This window comes from Cannabis sativa, chromosome 1 (assembly GCF_029168945.1).
Source record: "Cannabis sativa cultivar Pink pepper isolate KNU-18-1 chromosome 1, ASM2916894v1, whole genome shotgun sequence".
NCBI classification, from domain to species: Eukaryota; Viridiplantae; Streptophyta; class Magnoliopsida; order Rosales; family Cannabaceae; genus Cannabis; species Cannabis sativa.
The window spans coordinates 32,564,578-32,585,350 of record NC_083601.1 but is presented as its reverse complement, the minus strand read 5'-3'; the positions used below and the strand labels follow the sequence as shown (position 1 = coordinate 32,585,350).

The 20,773-nt window shown below is 33.7% G+C and overlaps 1 protein-coding gene across 2 annotated transcripts; it reads right to left on the bottom strand.

Annotated features, from left to right (window-relative positions):
• Positions 1–12,612: 12,612 nt before the first annotated feature.
• On the bottom strand, positions 12,613–20,532 carry LOC133033474 (phospholipase D beta 2-like). Of its 2 annotated transcripts, none has more exons than XM_061108228.1 (11): positions 20,306–20,532; positions 18,318–20,090; positions 17,540–17,656; positions 17,230–17,424; positions 16,744–16,995; positions 16,477–16,545; positions 16,229–16,376; positions 15,154–15,302; positions 14,213–14,386; positions 13,728–13,925; positions 12,613–13,206 (listed from the first exon to the last, which is right to left on the bottom strand). In XM_061108228.1, exons 2-11 carry the CDS (start codon positions 20,067–20,069, stop codon positions 12,913–12,915), a joined length of 3,348 nt encoding a protein of 1,115 aa, XP_060964211.1. In that variant the 5' UTR covers positions 20,070–20,090; positions 20,306–20,532; the 3' UTR covers positions 12,613–12,912. The 2 variants fall into 2 exon arrangements, with proteins under 2 accessions (XP_060964211.1, XP_060964210.1); XM_061108227.1 differs by having other exon boundaries at positions 18,318–20,107; positions 20,306–20,531.
• Between the last annotated feature and the right edge of the window lie 241 nt (positions 20,533–20,773).

The window sequence follows — 20,773 nt, the reverse complement described above, 5'->3', positions numbered from 1 at the left end:
TTACCCTTAAACAAATAAAAATCAAACATCCATGTCTCTCTCTCTTTCTCCGGCGTTAACCCCGACCTAGAACCCCTACCGTCGAACACACAGACCCAGAACTTCAGTCGCAAGGCCTCGCCGTCATCTTCTCTCACGGCCTCGCCGTCATCTTCTCTCACGGCCTCTCTTGTTTTCTGCATTTTTTTCTTCTGGTTTACCAGTTTTTTGCGATATTTTGCGATATTTAGCGATGTATTTGCAATGACAGAACAAATCTGAGGTCAGGGATGAAGTTTAGTGATGATTTGCGATATTTAGCGATATTTCGCGATGTTTCGCGATGTTTAGCGATGATATTCGCAATGTGTTTCGCGATATAGTGAATTGGAGATGTTTTCACGATTTCGCGATATTTCGCGACATGTTCGCGACATCTAGCGATGTTTCGCGACATCGTCAAAAATCAGAAAAAAAAAATGTAGAAAACAAGCGCTGTTGTGAATTAAAGACATTTAGAGATGTTTCATGATTTCGCGATGTTTCGCGACATTTAGCGATGTTTCGCGACATCGTCAAAAACCAGAAAAAAAAAATGCAGAAAACAAGCGAATGGGTTTCGCCGGAAGTGGTGCGGTGGTCGTGGGTTGTCGGGTGCTTCTCGTGGATGGTCCGGTGGGGTTTTGTTGGGAATGGGTTTGGAGAGTTAGAGAAAGAGAGAGAAAAACGAGAGAGTTAGAGAGAGAGTGGGGGTTTAAAATGAGGAGGGTATTGTTGGGATTAAAGATATTTGGAGGGTATTATTTTTACATTTTTTTAAGAAGCATATAAAAACAATTTATGCTTTTTTTAAGTATATAATGTCAAATTTCCCATTTTATACTAAGTATTTTTACTTTATTTAAAAGTGATATAATTAATAATTGAAAAAAAAAATATTATGTGAGATTATTATAATGTATATCGTAATAATATAATTTATAATTTTGACAATTAGAAATAAATATTTGATGCAATATATTATTGTTTAAGAAAACTTGATAATTTTACTGTAATATGTTCTTAAAATTATTCAAAAATAAACTAAATATTAATGTTCAAATAAACACAACTTAAATATGTGTAAAATAAAAAATAAATAAAAATTAATCTCTAAATTATTGATAATTAAAAATAACATCAATCTAAAAGTTGTAAATAAGAAAAATAAAGATACTCTTAATAGGTAGATTTTAACCTTTCTTTGCACTTTTCATTCTCCGCATATAATTAATTTCTTTTTTTTACTCTGGCAGGTCCTACTCAAATCGATAATTAAAAATATTCTCAGTTATTAGTTTAAAAATATTATATAAAGATAATACTATAGGGGCATGTTTGGTACGCAGGACTGGATTGGATTAGACAAGCTAATTTGTCCAATCCAGTGTTTGGGCATGTTAGAAGTCTGGATAACTAATCCAGTTAACCTCATCTGTCTGGGATTATTTATCCCATCCAGCAGGGTGGGATAAATAATCCCATGCAGGTGAGATTTTTTTTTCGTTTTTTTAATTTAAATTTTATTAATATATTTTAAATTTAATAAGAATTTAAAGGAAATAATTATCACACATTTATTTATACATTTTTTTTATCAAAAACTTATTCATTAAAATTAGTGAAAATGTATAATTTTGAATTATTATACATAAGTTTTTAAAATTTAGAATATTATTAATTAAATAATGGTTACTTAAATTGATTCTAAGAAAAAAATATGACAATAAAATTATATATATTTTTTTTAAAATTACTAAAAGATTTATATAAATATTTTAAAAAATTAATATTTATATTAAATTAGTGTTTAAGATAAACAATTTTATATTATTCAAGTATTTTTAATTTACTATTTTAATTATTTATTAAATAAAAAATATGACAAAATATTTTATTATATATTTATGATATATTCTTAATTATATATGATATATTATTTTTTTTGCTACGAATTATTTATTTATTATTATATATTTTAATTTTAATTTATTATTATATATTTTTATTTAATTTAAGTTTTTTTTTCAAAAAAAGGAAATAAATAAAATAGTCCAGTCCATTCTTAAACCAAACACAGGATTACTTTCAGCATAATCCAATCTTGTCCAATCCAGTCCAATCATTTTCAGTCCAATCCAGTCCAATCCAGTCCAATCCTGCGTACCAAACGGGCCCTAAATGTATATGTGTAGGAGGAGATTAGTTGAAAATCACAAGAGAAGTGATATAATTAATTATTAATCTTCTATTATTATAGTGAGTCGTTCTAAAAAAAAGTGATTAAATAAAATTACAAATTATTCTATATGATTTTTATTCAACTGAATATATTATATTATATATATAAAAATATATATATTAATTAAAGAGTAATGACTCTTGCTTTAGTCGTAAGGTGAGTTTGAAAGAGAAATTAGAAATTTAGATCACAGAATGAGAAAATTTTGAGAGACAGAAACTCAAATTCTCTGTATTCCAATTCCAATTCAATTCTTGGGATATCAATCTCTAGTGACAGAGAATTTTGAGTTCAAAGTGGAAGGAAGAGATCGTTATTTTCTAATCAGTGAGGATCAAATTTATACAATAGACCATAAAAACGACTTTTTATTTGGATAATATGACAGTAAGTATCAGTAGTACGACTTTTACTTATGTTTTAGTATTGAAATCTTAACTTATTATATATACATATCATTTTTTAATTTTTTTAGAATCACCAATATATTAATAAACCAATATATTAAAAAATCTCTTGTGTCAAGTCATTTATTTTTCTGCAAATATTTTATATTCTGCCTGTTCCGTTTTGCTGTAGCAGAATTACTTTCTGCTTCTGCAAACGCTTCCAGTTTTTATATTTTCTTATATACAACTGACATTTGCAAAAACACGGTTTTTCAATTGGTATCAGAGCGGGACACTAAACTCTTAGTGTGGTCCTATAACGTTTTTATGTTAAAATGTCATTTTTTGCAGAAGGAAGTTCCATTTCTAGACCACCATTGCTTAATGACTCTAACTATCCTTATTGGAAAGTTAGAATGAGGGCCTTCATCAAATCTCAAGATGAGAAAGCTTGGAGAATGGTTCTATCAGGTTGGTCTCTTCCAGTAGAGACAGATTCTTCAGGTAATACTATTATAAAATCTGAACTGGAATGGTCTATAGAAGATGATAAACTTTCTGCCTACTATAGCAAAGCCTTGCATGCTATCTTTAACGGTGTAGGTGAAGGTTACATTAAACTTATATCATCTTGTGTTTCTGCTAAGGAAGCTTGGGAGATCCTTCAAACTCAGTTTGAGGGAACTTTCAATGTGAAGAGATCTAGATTTATCATGCCTCAAACTAAATTTGATGAGCTTAGAATGTCTGATAATGAAACTTTAACTGAATTCTATGAAAAATTATCTGATATTGCTAATGAATATTTTGCTCTTGGTGAAAAGCTTGATGACTCTGTTCTTGTGAGAAAAATTGTTAGAGTTCTTCCAGAAAGGTTCGATACTAAACTTTTGGCAATGGAGGAAGCTAAAGATTTTAGCACAATGAAGGTGAAAGAATTGATGGGTTCCTTACGTACTTTTGAATTAAATCAACAGATTAAACAAAAGGACAAACCCAAATCCATTGCTGATAAAGGTAAAAGTATTGCTTTGAAAGTTGCTGATAATGAAAATTCTGATAGTGAATGTGATGATGAGATTGCTTTATTAACTAAGAATTTTCAGAAATATATGAAAAAGATGGGAAATAAAAAGAACATTTCGAAAGGTTCAAAAGGTAATACATTTATTAAACCATCTGTCTCTAACAAAAAGGGAATTCAGTGCAGGGAATGTGAAGGTTTTGGGCATATTCAAGCTGAGTGTGCAAACACCTTGAAAAAGAATAAGAAAAGTTTCAATGTCTCTTGGAGTGATGATGAAACCGAAAGTGATGAAGATAATTCTGAAAATGTTGCCCTAACTTCTGTTATGACTAATGTGTTGTGTGATTCACAGGTGAAAGCTAGATTAATATGTTTGAATAATACCACCGAACAAGAGGAATCAGATTCAGATGAGTCTAAAATCTGTGAAGAGTCTCTTGCTGAATCATACAAAGTCATAATGCAGGTCAAAGAGGTTTCGCAGGCCTTGGATCAAATGGGATGGAAAGTTCTGGAGTCACAAAGTTTGTAAAATCTAGTGTTCAAACGAAATACTCTGAGGCTACAAAGTCTGCTGCAACAGTTTCACAGCCTGTTGTAGCAAGAGCTGTTTCTGATGCTGCAAAATCTCCAGAATTTTCGAAAAGAGTAAGATCTCAGGTAAAAAGATTTGTTCCCACTTGTTATTTTTGTGGTAGAAAAGGACATATCAGACCTAAATGTTTCATGTTGAAAAATCTGTTTAAAACAAATTATTTTGATAATTTGGAAAAATCTCAAAAGAAACATAAAGGTTTGAAACAAATATGGGTGAAAAAGAATTGTCTAGCTGGTTTTTCTGATAAAACTGCTGCTTCTCAAATGTGGTATTTTGACAGTGGTTGTTCTAGATATATGACAGGTGACAAGGACTTTTTGACTAACATTCGGCCTATGCAATGTCGAGAAGTCACTTTTGGTAATGGCTTATGTGGAAAAGTTGTTGGTATGGGAACTCTAAATTTTGAAGGGTTACCTAGACTGAAAAATGTGATGTTAGTTGAAGGATTGAGGGCTAATTTACTTAGCATTAGTCAAATTTGTGACCAAGGGTTTACTGTTTCATTTGATAGTGATCATTGCTATGTTCTTAATGATGATAATGAATGTATCTTGCAAGGATTTCGATCCAATGATAACTGTTACACTCTAACCCCTGTGTTTACTTGTCATTCAGCTATCAACAACACCACAGATTTGTGGCATGCCAAGCTTGGGCATATTAATTATAAAAACCTGAAAAAATTGTCAAATGCAGGTATTGTTCGAGGTCTTCCCAAGCTTGGTAAGGAAAGTGTTGGTAAGTGTGAACCATGTCAACTTGAGAAGCAATTAAAAATCACTTACAAGCCTGTGTCTGATATCAATACCTCAAAAGTATTGGAATTGCTTCACATGGATCTTATGGGTCCAATCCAAGTTGAAAGTTTGAATGGTAAACGATATATCTTTGTTTGTGTTGATGATTTCTCTCGTTTTACTTGGGTAGATTTCTTAAGAGAAAAGTCTGACAATTTTGATGCCTTTAAAACTCTTTGTTTGAGATTAAGAGTTGAGAAAGGTTGTAATATTGGGAAAATTGTTCGAATTCGAAGTGATCATGGTAAGGAGTTTGAAAATTTTGTGTATGATGATTTTTGCAAGTCTACAGGTATAACTCATGAATTTTCAGCTCCCAAAACTCCTCAACAAAATGGAGTTGTTGAGAGGAAGAATCGAACATTGCAGGAAATGGCAAGAGTGATGTTAAATAGCAAGAAGTTGACAAAGCGCTTATGGGCTGAAGCTATTAACACAGCTTGCTATATAATAAACAGAGTGTTTATTCGTCCAGGTACCTCAAAAACATCTTATGAAATCTGGAAAGGTAAGCGCCCCAATGTAAGTCATTTTCATGTTTTTGGATGTGTGTGTTATGTTTATAGAGATCGTGAGCATATTGGTAAATTTAATACTAAAAGTGATGTTGGTGTGTTTATTGGATATTCCTTAAACAGTAGAGCTTATCGTGTTTATAACATGAGAACTCAAACTGTTTTGGAATCAGCTAATGTGGTTGTTGATGATTTTAAAGATTTTTCAGAGTTTTCCACAGAGGCCAAGATAGATAGTCTCATGGATGCTCCTCCAGAAGTAGCAAACGCAGATCCTGATGCAGCAGAACCCATTTCTGATGATACAAATGATGAATCTGCTGCTGCAACTGAGACTGGAGAACCAGAACCGTCTATCTTGACTCATCCAAACATCATCACTGATTCTATTCAGAAAGAACCAAGCACCAGAGTCAAATTGAATCATCCAAAAGATCTCATTCTTGGAAATCCTGAAGAAAGCATGGTAACTCGCAGAAGGTATGTTAATCTGATCAGCTTTCTTTGTTTTGTTTCTCAATATGAACCGAAAAATGTGAAGGAAGCCATGACCTTTGAGGAATGGCTCAATGCAATGCAAGAGGAACTCAACCAATTTGTTCGCAACAAGGTATGGATTTTGGTCCGAAGACCAAAAGGTATAAATATAATTGGAACAAAATGGTTATTTAAAAATAAAATTGATGAGTTCGGTACAATTGTGAGAAACAAGGCTCGTTTGGTGGCACAAGGGTACACACAGGTAGAAGGTATTGATTTTGATGAAACTTTTGCTCCTGTTGCAAGATTAGAATCAATTCGTTTACTTTTGTGTATTGCTTGTATCTTGAATATTAAATTGTTTCAAATGGATGTAAAATCTGCCTTCCTAAATGGTATTTTGAATGAGGAAGTTTATGTTGAGCAACCAAAAGGATTTGAAGATCCTCAATTTCCAGACCATGTGTACAAGCTTGAAAAAGCTTTGTATGGTCTGAAACAAGCTCCTCGAGCTTGGTATGAAAGGTTAACTCAATTTTTACTTTCTCATGATTATCAAAGAGGTAGTGTGGATAAAACTCTTTTCATCAAGCATATAAAATCTGATTTTATCATTGCTCAAATTTATGTTGATGATATAGTTTTTGGTTCTACATCTAACCATGAAGTGCAGGTTTTTGTTGATCAAATGAAAAGTGAATTTAAAATGAGCATGGTTGGTGAGCTTACTTTCTTTTTGGGTCTTCAAGTTAGACAAATGGAAGGAGGTACATTTGTATCTCAAAGTAAGTATGCTAAGAACCTTGTCAAGAAATTTGGTCTTGAATCGGCTAAGCAGGTAAGTACTCCAATGAGCACCACATTGAAATTGTCAAAAGATGAGAATGGAGTAAAGGTAGACACTACACTTTATCGCAGTATGATTGGAAGTCTATTGTATTTAACTGCTAGTCATCCAGATATTTGTTACAGTGTGGGTGAATGTGCTAGATATCAAAGTAATCCTATGGAATCTCATGTATCAGCTGTAAAAAGGATTATTCGATATGTTAATAGTACTCTTGATTATGGAATTTGGTACTCTAAAGATACTAACTCTAACCTTGCTTGTTTTAGTGATGTAGATTGGGCAGGCAATGCTGATGATCGAAAGAGCACAAGTGGAGGTTGTTTCTTTCTTAGAAATAATCTAGTATCTTGGCATAGCAAGAAACAAAATTCCATTTCATTGTCCACAGCCGAAGCTGAGTACATTGCTGCTGGCAGTTGTTGTACTCAACTGTTATGGTTAAAACAAATGTTGATTGACTATAGGTTTGAATTAGGTGTTTTAACTATCTTTTGTGATAACACTAGTGCCATAAATATTTCCAAAAATCATGTTCAACATTCTAGAACAAAGCACATTGATATAAGGCATCACTTTATCAGGGAACTTGTTGAAAATAAATCTTCGCAATTAGAATATGTTGATACTGAAAAACAATTAGCTGATATTTTCACAAAGGCCCTAGATTCAAGTCGCTTTGACTCCCTCAGAAAGTCTTTGGGAGTTTGCATTGTTTAAATCTCTCTTGTTCATATTTTTGTACAATATTGTTAAGTTTCTTTTCTAGCTTTTAATCCTCTTTCATTTTAATTTGACAAATCATGTTTATGCTTTTGGATTATAATTAGTTAGGATCTAATTCTTATCATACTTTGTGATGTTGTGTTAAAAGGTTCATGTTACTCTTTATTTGTGTCTAGGATTAAAATAATGTTCTTATACAGAGTTGAGCAATTTTTGTTTCAGACTTGTCAGGCCCCTTGCTGGAATAGAGTTACACATACTGAGGTGTGAAAGCCATCTTTTGAGTAAGCTGAAACATTGTAATTAGCAACTATGATGAGGATGCACTACCATAGAAAAGGGCTACCTTCAGTATGGTGTGAGAGCATCCAGTTGCGGGATCAAATTGAAAAAAGCAAAAATGAAAAATCTTGCCAAGGACAATGATCCTATTTTCACTGCACACACTTATGCCTGACAAGTGTGTTCAAAGTTGTAAGTCTCATCTACTAAATTAAATTGATAATCCTGGTTCACAATTTTTTAGTAACATGCATATCTTTTTCCTCAACATCAATTAAGTATGATTTGTTCCTGAGATACTAATTGGTTATTTTCTTTTAAAAGCATAACATGTATTTTATTTTGTCAATTTTTAATGATATTTGATTAAATTGCTTGATTAGAATTTCATATATTGTACACATTTTATTTTATTTTTGGTTTCTTAAAAATAAAAAAAAATAAAAAAAAAGGGGAGGCGTGGTGACTTGATTCATGGGCTAAGAAAATTGTGAGCTTAATTGGTAAGTATCAATATTCATTCTTCCTTGATTTATTTTGATATTTTTCCATTTAAAGATTAATCTTTTATGGTAATGTGTCTTTAATCTTGAAAGATTGTCTTATTTTTGGAAATATTATTGGTAATTCTAGTTTCTTTTTATTTATTTTTTTATTATTTTTTTTTTTAAAAAAAAAAGGAAAGGAGTTGCAAGAGAGTGGGCGGTTTCCTTTTTTTGTTCATGGGCTGGCGGTTATTGTTCAAATTTTCAAAATTGGTTTCTTTTTCTCTTTTAGCTTCCATATCAATGTAAACCAATCTTTGTCATTCACCTCTCCACCAACCCGAACCTAGTTTCTTGTTTCTCTTGTTGTTACTGTTCATCTTTCCTTTCAGATCGAAAATGGTGAGAACTAAGAACCTAGGGCACACCAAAAAGTTGGTGGAAAACGTTGTAACCCCTTCCAATGCACCTCCTGCTGCTTCAACCGTGCCTTCTGCAGCTGCAGAAATCCAGGAAGTCCAGAATGAGGTTCAGCTGGTGAACAATCGTCTTGCTGCCATGGAGGAACTTCAGCAAGAGATGTCCAAGCAGCTGTCCTCATTGATCAAGCTTTATGGGGCATTAGTTTTCTTTCTTTGTGTTTTTGTTGGACATATTTCTATATTTTCATTTCTTTTTGTCTTTGGCCCTTATAGATAAACAAAAAGGGGGAGTAATTGGGGGTTTTAATTGTATACTCAACTGTCTAGGGGGAGTTGAGGTTTGTGTTTGTGTTTGTGTTCGTCTTTGGTCAAAGTTAGCTTTTTATTTTGGTTTATTGTTGTGCTTCTCAGGGGGAGTCTTTATGTTTGTTTCGCTAACTTTGTTTTGTAGGTGTTTGTTAATTAATAATATTTTGATTATCTAAAGTGCCAAAGGGGGAGATTGTTAGGTCCTTTTTTGGCAATTTAGTTGTCAAAATATTTTTTAATTAATGTGCATTTTATTGAGCATTCAATTTGTTTTTATCAACTCTGGACCCTTTTTCCAGGGGGAGTTGTGTTTAGTACTTGTGAACTATTTTGGTTTAAAAGTTAGCATGTTCTTTAGTTATTGTTGGTTTTCGATTGTGTTACTCAGGGGGAGTAGTTATTTGTTATGGCTAACTTTATCTTGCAGATACTTTGTGTTAAAAATTATTTTGTTCATCTAAAGTGCCTAAGGGGGAGATTGTAAAGTCTTTTTTTTGGCAAGTTAGTTGACAAAATAATTTCTCCATTTATGGTAAGATTGTTGTGCATTCATATTTGATTTCTTGCCTTATAAATTCGGATTGTAGTTGCTCTTTTCCTTGTTTGGAAAGTTGCACTTTCAGCTGAACTTTCCTTTGTTGAAAACTTCTTAAAAGAGAAGAAATTCTCTTTTGGAAAGTTGTCTTTTTTAGGGAAACTTTGATTATTGTCTTTTCCTTATTGATTTCGATTGTATCTTGATACAATCAGAATATCTAATATGTTTTTGGCAGGAATCAAGCATTGATAGAAGATCGGACCCGTTTTTAGCAAGTTTCCCAATTCTGGTGTGATCTGTTGCGTCAGCATCCGATTCTGATGTAGCAGATCGTGTTTTCTTAGGAAAGTTTTTGTACAGCTGTAGATTCGATCTTGTGGTTGCCTCTTTGGTTTCTATGTTCTATAAATAGAGCCTAGAGAGCAACCATTCGAATTAGCTCTTCCATTATTCTTTTTTTTTTTTTATCTTTTAGAGAGAAGAGTGTTTCTTTGTTTTGTGAGAGCCTAGTTGTTCATCTAGGTTCTAGTTGTTCTATTTCTGTTCTTACTCTGTCCTAGAGGTTGTGAAGAAGTACTTGACTGAACAAGAGATTGGTCTTCGGGAGAAGACTTGGTAAAGCCTTACTTCGGGAGGAAGTAAGCATTTTGTCTTCGGGAGAAGACTTGTTGAAGCCTTACTTCGGGAGGAAGTAAGCACTCACACTTCAAAGACGAAGGGAGTTCGGGCTTGAAGGTGTTTCAAGAAGTCAGATTCGTAAAGTGGATTACAAAGGATTGCAGCAATACTTTAGAGGGAGTCTAAACTTGTTTAAGTCAATTGTCTTTGTAATTTTGATACTTTATTAATTGATTTCATTCTCTGGGCGTGACCCCGTGGACTAGGAGTGTTCGTGAAAACACTGATACCACGTATAAATCTCTTGTGTCAAGTTATTTATTTTTCTGTAAATATTTTATATTCTGCCTGTTCCGTTTTGCTGTAGCAGAATTACTTTCTGATCTGCAAACGCTTCCAGTTTTTATATTTTCTTATATACAACTGACATTTGCAAAAACACGGTTTTTCATATGTTGATGACATCGTTATTACTGGAAATGATACTGAAGGCATCTCATCCCTTAAATCTTTTATTCATACCCAATTTCACACGAAAGATTTAGGGGAGCTCAAGTATTTCTTGGGTATTGAAGTTACTCGGAGTAAACAAAGTATTTTTCTGTCTCAAAGAAAGTATGTACTTGATTTGTTAACTGAGATAGGAAAATTGGGAGCAAAACCTTATAATGCTCCAATGAATCCAACTGTGCATCTTACACGTGATGGGAAACCATTTGAAGATCCTGAGAAATATCACAGATTGGTTGGAAAGTTGAATTATCTAACTGTGACTCGTCCAGATATTGCATTCCCAGTTAGTGTCATTAGTCAGTTCATGTCTTCTCCAACAATTCATCATAGGGCAGCACTAGAGCAAATTTTATGTTACTTGAAAGGAGCACCAAGACGAGGTATAATTTACAAGGATCGTAGATATACCCAGATTGAGTGTTTCTCTGATGCAGATTGAGCAGGCTCCAAGGTAGATAGACGATCCACTTCAGGATATTGTGTATTTGTTGGGGGCAATCTGGTCTCTTAGAAGAGTAAGAAACAAGATGTTGTATCTAGATCGACTGTTGAATCAGAATATGGAGCTATGGCACAGTCTGTGTGTGAGGTAATATGAATTTATCAGCTTTTGACTGAATTTGGGTTTAAGACTTCTATTCCAGCAAAATTGTGGTCTGATCTCTTAGAAGAGTAAGAAACAAGATGTTGTATCTAGATCGACTGTTGAATCAGAATATGGAGCTATGGCACAGTCTGTGTGTGAGGTAATATGAATTTATCAGCTTTTGACTGAATTTGGGTTTAAGACTTCTATTCCAGCAAAATTGTGGTCTGATAATTAAGTTGCTCTTCATATTGCCTTAAATCCCGTGTTCCACGAGCGAACTAAGCACATTGAGATTGATTGTCATTTTATTCCTGAGAAAATTTAACAATGTCTGATCTCCACAGGATATGTGAAGATCTGAGAACAACTAGGAGATATTTTTACAAAGGCTTTGAATGGAGTGCGGGTTGATTATCTTTGTAACAAGTTGGGCATGATTAACATCTATGCTCCAACTTGAGGGGGAGTGTTAGAATATATTTTAGTAGTTTTTGGATGTTCATAAAATAGTCGATCCAATCCAATCCGCAAAGTGCATATATCCGCACTTGTGCGGATTGGATTAGATTGGAAAATTCAAAATCCGCACAGATTGACATATAAAAGTAACCGGTCCAATCCAATCCACACATATTTATAAAAAAAAAAATTATATATACAAATAACATTTTAATGTAAAAAAAAATAGTAATTTAAAAGTCTAATACATATAATACAATTATATTTCAAAACTTAATAAATCAAATATATATTCTATTGGTATATATAATTTAAAATAAAGTAAAAAAATTTTCTTCCTTTTATTATTTACTATTATATTTATTTTAATATATTATTGAAGACATAAAATAACTATAATTTGTTTTATTTTGTTGCTAGTTATGTGAAAAAAAAAATATTTTTTTCATAAATATTAAATAATTTAATATTAAAAAGTAACAAATCCAAAATAACCGTTCAAATCCGCACTTTTACGGATTGAATTAGATTAGATTTGAACTATTGTGCGGATTGGATTGAATCCAAAAATTGAAATCCGCACGTAATGCGATTTGAATGCACTATGAATAAAATAGTACGAATTAGATTGGATGAACATCTCTAATTTCCTATTTGTATTTAATAATTTCTCATTTAGTCTCATAACTTTATATATAAATATATACTATTTTATGAAATACATACACAATTCAATTTACTATTTTCTACAATAATTATATCCAACAATGTAAACAGCTCTCAAATCTTTTATTCAGGAGAATTTTAAGTGTACATACAAAACTTCCTGATTATATTTGTATACTTTTCTATGATTGTGTATATACACATAATAGGAAAATTGTAATGTACAAGTCGGTAAAGTGCAAGTAAACTCTATGCTATGTTACACAAGTTAGTAAAAGACTATACACACACTATAATTCTCTGAGGCGAAACAAAACAATTTAGCACTATAATTTGTGTTTGAATATCTATTTCTCATTGTTTGAGTTGGCCAGTAAAAAATAGCAGAATCATATTGTGAGATTTTCCTGAATAGCAATAAATGAGCCGACTATATTTCCTCCTGCATCTGGGAAATTTTCATGTCCAGGAAGGGACCTCACCTTGCCTTTTCGATCAACTTCAACTGGGTACTTGAGAAGATGTCCTCTCATCTCTGTTACCTCATCTGCAGCAAACTGTTTCCAGTTCATCTCCCCCATTGATCTTACTTTTTTCACACAATCAATGCTCTCTGGTTGTGTGAAGCAATCTTCAATGGTTCCCATATGCTCTGCCCACAATGACATCCTATAACCGTATATCTGCCAACCACACATTATTCACAACACCAAATAAGATTATTATCAAAGCAACGAAATTAAATGTGTTTTTTTACAATTGGTAAGGCCATGTTTCCTAATAGAAATGAACAGTAAAGGTAATAGAAGTCAAACAGGTGTTTCAATTTTCTATCTCCAATTAAGTGTTTACTTACCGATTCAGGCACCAGGTCCCTGATTCCTCACATAATTAGTTAATTTTACTAACTGATGTCTCGATTTTTATTCATCTGCTCCCTTTCTAAACCCCATTTTTTTGTTCTTTTCATAACAGTATAGTAAACACATCACATCCTAAATATGCTACAACCAAGCCCTTGCTTTAAAATCTTTCAAAATCAAACTATATACAATGATTTTCATTTAATGAACATATTGGCAACAACACGTTTCTTCACTAATAATATGTTTGAGAAAATAAAATTTTGAACTGAAAAATTTCAACTGTATATTAGCACTCTAATAAATTGTCCAAAGCCCTATGTCACCTATTCAGAAGTTACCTGTCCAAGAGGATTACGAAATTTCCGTGCCCAGGTATGATGGGGCTGGTAAGCTCCCATTGCAATTTCGGTGTCTCTAGTGCCTTCCATAGAGCGCTGATTGATGTTGGCAGATCCAATGATTACATACTCGTCATCAACTATCATGCCTTTTGAGTGAACATAAATCATAAATCTTCGGTTTTTCCTACTCAGTGCCTGGAAAAGGAGGCAAAGCACACCACTTAAAACCATAAACAGAATTTGAAACTTATAGAAGTATGATATTCCTAAATTTTTATAACAATCATAAATGACCATCAGCAATTGCCTAGTAGTAGAACGAGGTCATTGCCTACAAGAAAAAAGGCTTACAAGTTCACGTTTCATTTCACTCTTTTTACATATAATTAGGGAAATAAACAAATCAACACTGATAAGCAAAGCAAACCAAAATGGATGCCAAAACAATTGACTGATGAATTAAGTCAGTTTAAAGAAGATACCTGAGGACTGTTTGCTGCGGTAGGACTTTCCATGCCACTGTTATTTCCATCCAAGTCCTCACGGTTGCCAAGACAAAAGAAGTTTAAATAATCCTGGGGTGAGTAAGCACCTTCGAGCCCAGCTTCAACAAGTGCCTTGTAAATTGTCTCATACATCATTTGCATTGTCTTATTCTGAAACAACCAATTTGATTTAGATACATACAAAATGCATTGTAGTCTACTAGAATAAAGAGAATCAGTAGTAGTGATTAATGTGCTCTACATGAAATTTGATGAACCCGTTATGTTTTCTGTAATTTTTTTAAACCATGTAACTAATGTGACTATATACCCTTCTTATTCCCTCCCTTTAAGCAAGTAAATTTATAGAAAAGTATTTAACATATGCAAAACAAGTAATCCACAAGAACTATTCACAATAGGAGCCACGAAAGAAAAATTGTCTTCATCAGTTCTAGTTGCTACAGAAACCATTGATTTGAGTGAATGAAAGTAGGTAAAGGTTTTCCAAATTCTTGACACTGTAATTTGCTAGACGACCAATTTCCACCACTGTAATGGGAGCTAAGCTTAGAGCTCAGATCATTTCATAACACTTGAAATAAATGGGGGAAATCTATTAAAGAAAAACGTGTTCATTTTTCCTGAAACAATTGCTCTCATCATTTACCTTTACCTATCAGGAAGCAGTTCTTAAAGGACAATAAGAAATGACAATACAGGTCAACCAGACTTTTTGATTATATGTCCTTTCACCTAAGTTTTTGAGACATCTCTACTTTGAAATAATCTAAGTAAAATTAAGTGTAACTAAATTGATTAATCAGTTTCTACAACTGCTTCCAGACATAGCCACACTAAATGACTCAGAATTATCAAGACAGATAAACTGGTAATGATGACTGATGAGTTTCAAAAACAAGAGGGTGGCTAAATACCTGCCAAAAGAGAATCCTTTGGGTAGCAGCACCAGTTGGAACACCCTCTGGCCACATTGGAATAACAATATATGCAGCAAATCTCTCATTGGCTCTAATTTTATCTGCAATCTTAAGGGCAATTTCCATTGGAATCAGATTATTAGCACCTGCAAGGGAAGGGCACCAGAATTGAATGAGCATAATCCAAATCCAACTAGAGTGGAGAAGAATCTGTGATATACTGTGTCACAGTTAAAAAATTATAGTGAGAATAAATACAAAAGATAGAGGAGATTTGTTATATAAAGCATAAATCTATTTAATATATTATTTTATTAGACTTGAAAAAAAGACATTTATTTTATCTAATACAAGAATCACTACAAAAGATGAGAGAACAGACAATCCTCTAAAACAATTGAAAAATCAAATGAACATATGCCAAACTAATCGAAGAAAAGGGATAAAACCTTCATTCAAAATGTATCACTTATTCTACAATAATATATACATTTACATTTGAAATTGTGAAACTGTAAAAATGATGAAATAAGTTTCTATTGATTTGGGAGGTGCACAGATTGTTTAATTTTAATATTACAAAAGCGGGGTTCTCTTCTTTTTTATTATTTTAATCTCCACCTCAATCCCAGAAAATGTTGCCAGAATTTGAATATTCAACGTAGATTATACATTGGGATCTGCCAGATGGGATTTTGTTTTGTTTTTTAATGAAACTAAACTCTTTTTCACCAAAAGAGATCATATATCAAAATTAGACATTTAGATTCTTTTCTTTAGAGTAATGGCATGTGTACACATAAATCACACACACACACTTATGTGGCGATTCATCTTAAATAAAAACGAGTGGTTGAAATTACTTTCTACATAAGTGTATCAAGTTTGTGTGTGCACATATCATTACTCATTTTCTTTGTGGACCCAATCTAAAGATACACTCCCTACTGCATTAGTCAAATTTATTCAACTGCAAAAGACATGCATTTTTTTTTTATACTCACTGTAAGATCAATTAAGTGAAATTTCCAAATAATTCTAATTCTCTCCGTATAAAAAGACAATTTCTCACCTAAATCTTTGTGGGAACTCCAGTTGTAAGAAGATCCAATAAAATACTGGTTCTCAATATAAATGAAATGCTGAGCTGCACGAATGGCCTTCACATAAGCCGTATGTATACTCATGTCGATCAGCACATTCTTCCCGCACACCAGGTTCTGTAAAGAAGAAGTTCAATTACCACAATCTAGTAATATAAACAGAATCACCAAATAATTATACAAAAAGAGAAGATTTTATCACTAAATTTTATTCAACCTTGCTTGTGGCATCTTTTGGATCCTTAGGGAATTCTTTAACTGAATTCGAGTCGATTGAACGGAATATCTGCATCAAAATCCAGCTATTAGATACATTGAAATCTTTAAATCTCCACTATAGGCCGACAATAATATGCAGAACTTTGTATCTACATTTTCTGGCATTAGAAGATTTACATCTTAGAAATTACCCCGTCAAACTTATATCATTGATTTACCAGTTGAGCCTAAGGAAAAATTATTGTTGGTTAAATGTAAATACTACCTGAACGTGCCAAGCTTCAGGGTCGTTCTCACTACTGCAAGTAGCTTCAGACAACCCAATGATGTCCGGAATCCTTTCTAGTCTAAGCAAGGCATCGTCATATTGTTTTCTCTTTAATTTGGACATCCCATGTGGTTTTGAAGCCTTTAACCATCGCTCTTCAAAGTTTGTCAGAACATCATAAGCAGCAGGGCCATCAATTCGAGAATGCAAGTCATGCCATGGCTCTCTTGGACAACCAGCAAGATTACCCTGTTAAGATAATCAGCTAGTAAAATTAGTCAGTGTAGGTTTGATTATAACAACAAAGTCACCAATTAAAACAAATTTCTTGACTTCTAAAAATTTATGTTGTAAGCATAATGACAATTAAGTACCATCACCAAGAACTTACAAGATAATGATAATAGCATAATAAACAGTTAGATTTTAGTACAAGCATTGTTGAGAATTCTTTATTTGTTTCAATTTTGCTCAAGCATTTACCGTAAACGTAGGGTTGTGGTAATCGTCCTTATGCACAGTTTGAAGTGTCCTAAATAGAGCGTGATGTGGAGTATCATACCGTCCATCACACAAATCAAGTCCTCCAACAAAAGCCATGATTTTTCTTCTGTTATTGCCAGCATCAGCATCAACAATAACATTTTTCTGATGGTGTGTATAAATTGTCTCAACTTCCTGAAAATTAAAAATAATCAAGCAGCACAATGGAAGATTAATTTCCATTTTCCTTTGTCACTTGAAACAAAAAGTATAAGAATTAGATACTGAAAAGCATCAAGTCAAGTCTAACCCTTTGCTTCAACCAGCTGTGTCTTTTTCCAGCACTGCGGGGACATAGTAGCACTTGCACTGATGAGTGCTTGAAAAATCGGCGAGTTTCTTCATCATGGGTTGCCATGATTCCATCCTGTATTGGTTTTTCAGTAAAGTAGAATATTTAGAACCAGGGTAGAGAGCTAATAACCAAAAAATGCCTGTAGTTGTTGAATTGATAAATTCTTCAATTCATGTCTTAGTCATATCCAAGGGGGAAAAAAACTTCCTAGCGATTCACAAGGGAAAAAAGACTGAAACATGAATGAAACCTTTAAGAGAGATGCTAGATTTTGTGACCACAACTTTCTGAAAAGTAAACATTTAATATAACTTTTGAATTCAGAATTGTTTCCTAATCATACTTACTCTCTAAATATAACTAACTAGATTAGTATAGAATAAATTGCACTGTGTGAAGTTTACATGATAAATATACCCAAGCAAAATTTACAGAACCAAAACTCTCCTTCATTTTTCCTCTCTTACATACTGTTACCTTTCAATTCATCCAAATCTGATACTCATTCATACTGAGCTACGACATATGGTGACTAACTACGTCATTTATCATTCAAAAGTAAAATTCATGAATTCATAATAACACCTGAACAAGGAATTTCCAATTTTAATATTACAACATATCACAATAATAACTACTGTGTTAAGAGAAAAGCCATAACAAGGAGAAGTATAAACTCCCAAATCCCTGAAGTAGTATAATAAACCAATTCAATAAAAGATAAGATACTTACAGTTTTATAGCCTAAAATGCTCCTTGAAGTGGGATCATCCCAAACAAGTAGCAGCACTCTCACTCCTTCCTGAGACTTGGACCTCAAAATATCCCCCAGGGTAAAATCAGATGCATAACTATCATCACGGACTAATTTGACGTTGTGCCATACTGACCACCCAGTTATGTATATTAAACGTCGTGCCTGACGTATTGCATCAAAAATGTCCTGCCAACACTTCCCATGCACATATGTGTAACCACCATCTAGTCTCAAATCTGGAAGGGCTCCATCTGGGACATGGGCATCTTGATAAAGTGTAACTCTGCAACCCTTCCTAAGAGGAAAATAAGTCCCAGGAACTCCATAATAATCAGGGCCTGCCCCTACTCCAGAGTGGTAAATGCTCAGCTTCTCCATTGGGAAGTACTGAATTGAAAGTCCCAGAACGGCTCCGGGTTTGCATGGCTTCCCACTAGCATTCAAGATAGGGTAAGCTCCCTCAATTTTTTCTCCCGAGTATAACTGCTCTACTGGAATTGCCACAACTCCAATGAGCTGTGACCCTACAACATCACTGTCTTTTACAACAAAGTGCACCTCAGCAGCATTATGAGCTACTGGAACATTGAAGTGTTGCTTCCAAACAGGATCCTCAGAATTGCTAATCACATAAGTTCTCCCAATTACCGCATTTGCCACTGAAATTGAAACATATGGATCACTAGTGATCGTGTTCTTCATGTGCCCTTCAATTTTATTGGTCACATTCCCTGGCAACTTCGCAAACACATCCCCCAATGTTTTATGGAACATGTCCATATTTGGCAGATTTTTAGCATCATGTACCCATATATCTAAATTCCCATGTAGAAGCAAAACCTTCAAGGATCCTTTACCTTGCAATGGCACAATCTGCAAATTCTGACTATGTTGCGAACCATTGAATGAGGTTGAAGTGGAATACACAGAGTGAGTAGGCGAAGCAACCTGATCAGAATAAGCGCCCTCCCAATTACTAGAAAATGAGCTATTAGGATATCCATAAAACTCCCCATGGTTTTCAAACTTAGCACTTTGGGGTGAACTTATTAAGGGTGACACTGCAGGCGCATGAGGTAACACTGGAGCAGTTGGATGGTTATCATACAAATGCACATTGTTCAAAAGAGCATCCAAAGGAGGGTAAACAGAGTGGCTAGCAGAAGACGCCGGTACATTGTCAACATCATGATTTGTAGATGGCCCAACTCCCACTGAACTATAACTCTCCTGCCTATGATGATTCGAGAAGCTATTAGCTCGAGGTGGGAAGCTGGCTGGGTTTTCAACAGGTGGGTAACTCCCACCGGTTTGTTCATAGTGATAGTGGCCTGAACCATGTTGGAAACTTCCATGGTGTTGAAGGTGAGGCCCAGGAGCACTTGGGGTCACCGGAGGAGCTGAAGCTGGATATGGATATGGATACGGAAGTGGGGAAGAAGAATGATGAGGTGGGTGTGAATGGGATGGGGAAGGGGGAGGTGGAGGGAGTTGATAATCTAAAGGGCCAGAATGTGAGTTTGAAAATGGTGGCGGTGGGTATGCAGATGAGAATGAATATGAAGGGGCGTAGGGATATGGGTATGGGTGTGGCTGTGGCTGTGGATATGGAGCAGGGGCGTACGGATCTGAATTTGAGGGTGGGTATTGTGATGCTGGTGGAGGAGTGTTAGGAGGGTATCCATAGCCTGAATTTTGGTAAGGGTACGAAGAACCATAATTATCCATTTTTAAACAAATTTATAGTACCTAACAAAGATTTTGGCCTGTATCAATCAAATATACATACACACAAAATTCAAATTGAATCACAACGTCCTGATTCCAGATTTCGGAGCAAGAAAAGGAAAGAGAAAGCTTTCTCAATAAAAGATCATTAAAAAAAGAGATTCAAATGGGATTCTTAATGAGGAAGGATCAAACATAATATAGTTACAGGAAAAGAAAATGAAAATGTAAAATACCTTTTAGGGTCTAATAAATTATGAATTGAGAATTTCAGATTGAGATTGGAAACTTCAAAAATGAAGAAGATGAAGTTTGAGGGAAAAAGGTACGGCGGTCATTTCAATCTTCCTAACTTAACAAATCTACAGTCAACCACCAAACCAGGTATACTTTCACTTACCGCCATTTCCACTATTTATTTTTATTTTTTGTTTATTTTATACATGACAGACTCACCCGGTTACCTGTAATTTATCTACTCTTGACTATCATTTCATATATAAATGGCTATACACGTCGTGCACACGTTATGAATTATATATATTTTTTTATATAACAAAACATTTATTCTGAGTAAAAAAATAGCTATAAATAATTAAAAATTTATAACATAGAGCTAGCTGTAGGAATTTTTATCATTTCAATAAAATAAAAGAAATAGTAAAAGAAAGATAAAGACGAAGAATGGTAGATGGAGTAGTCTT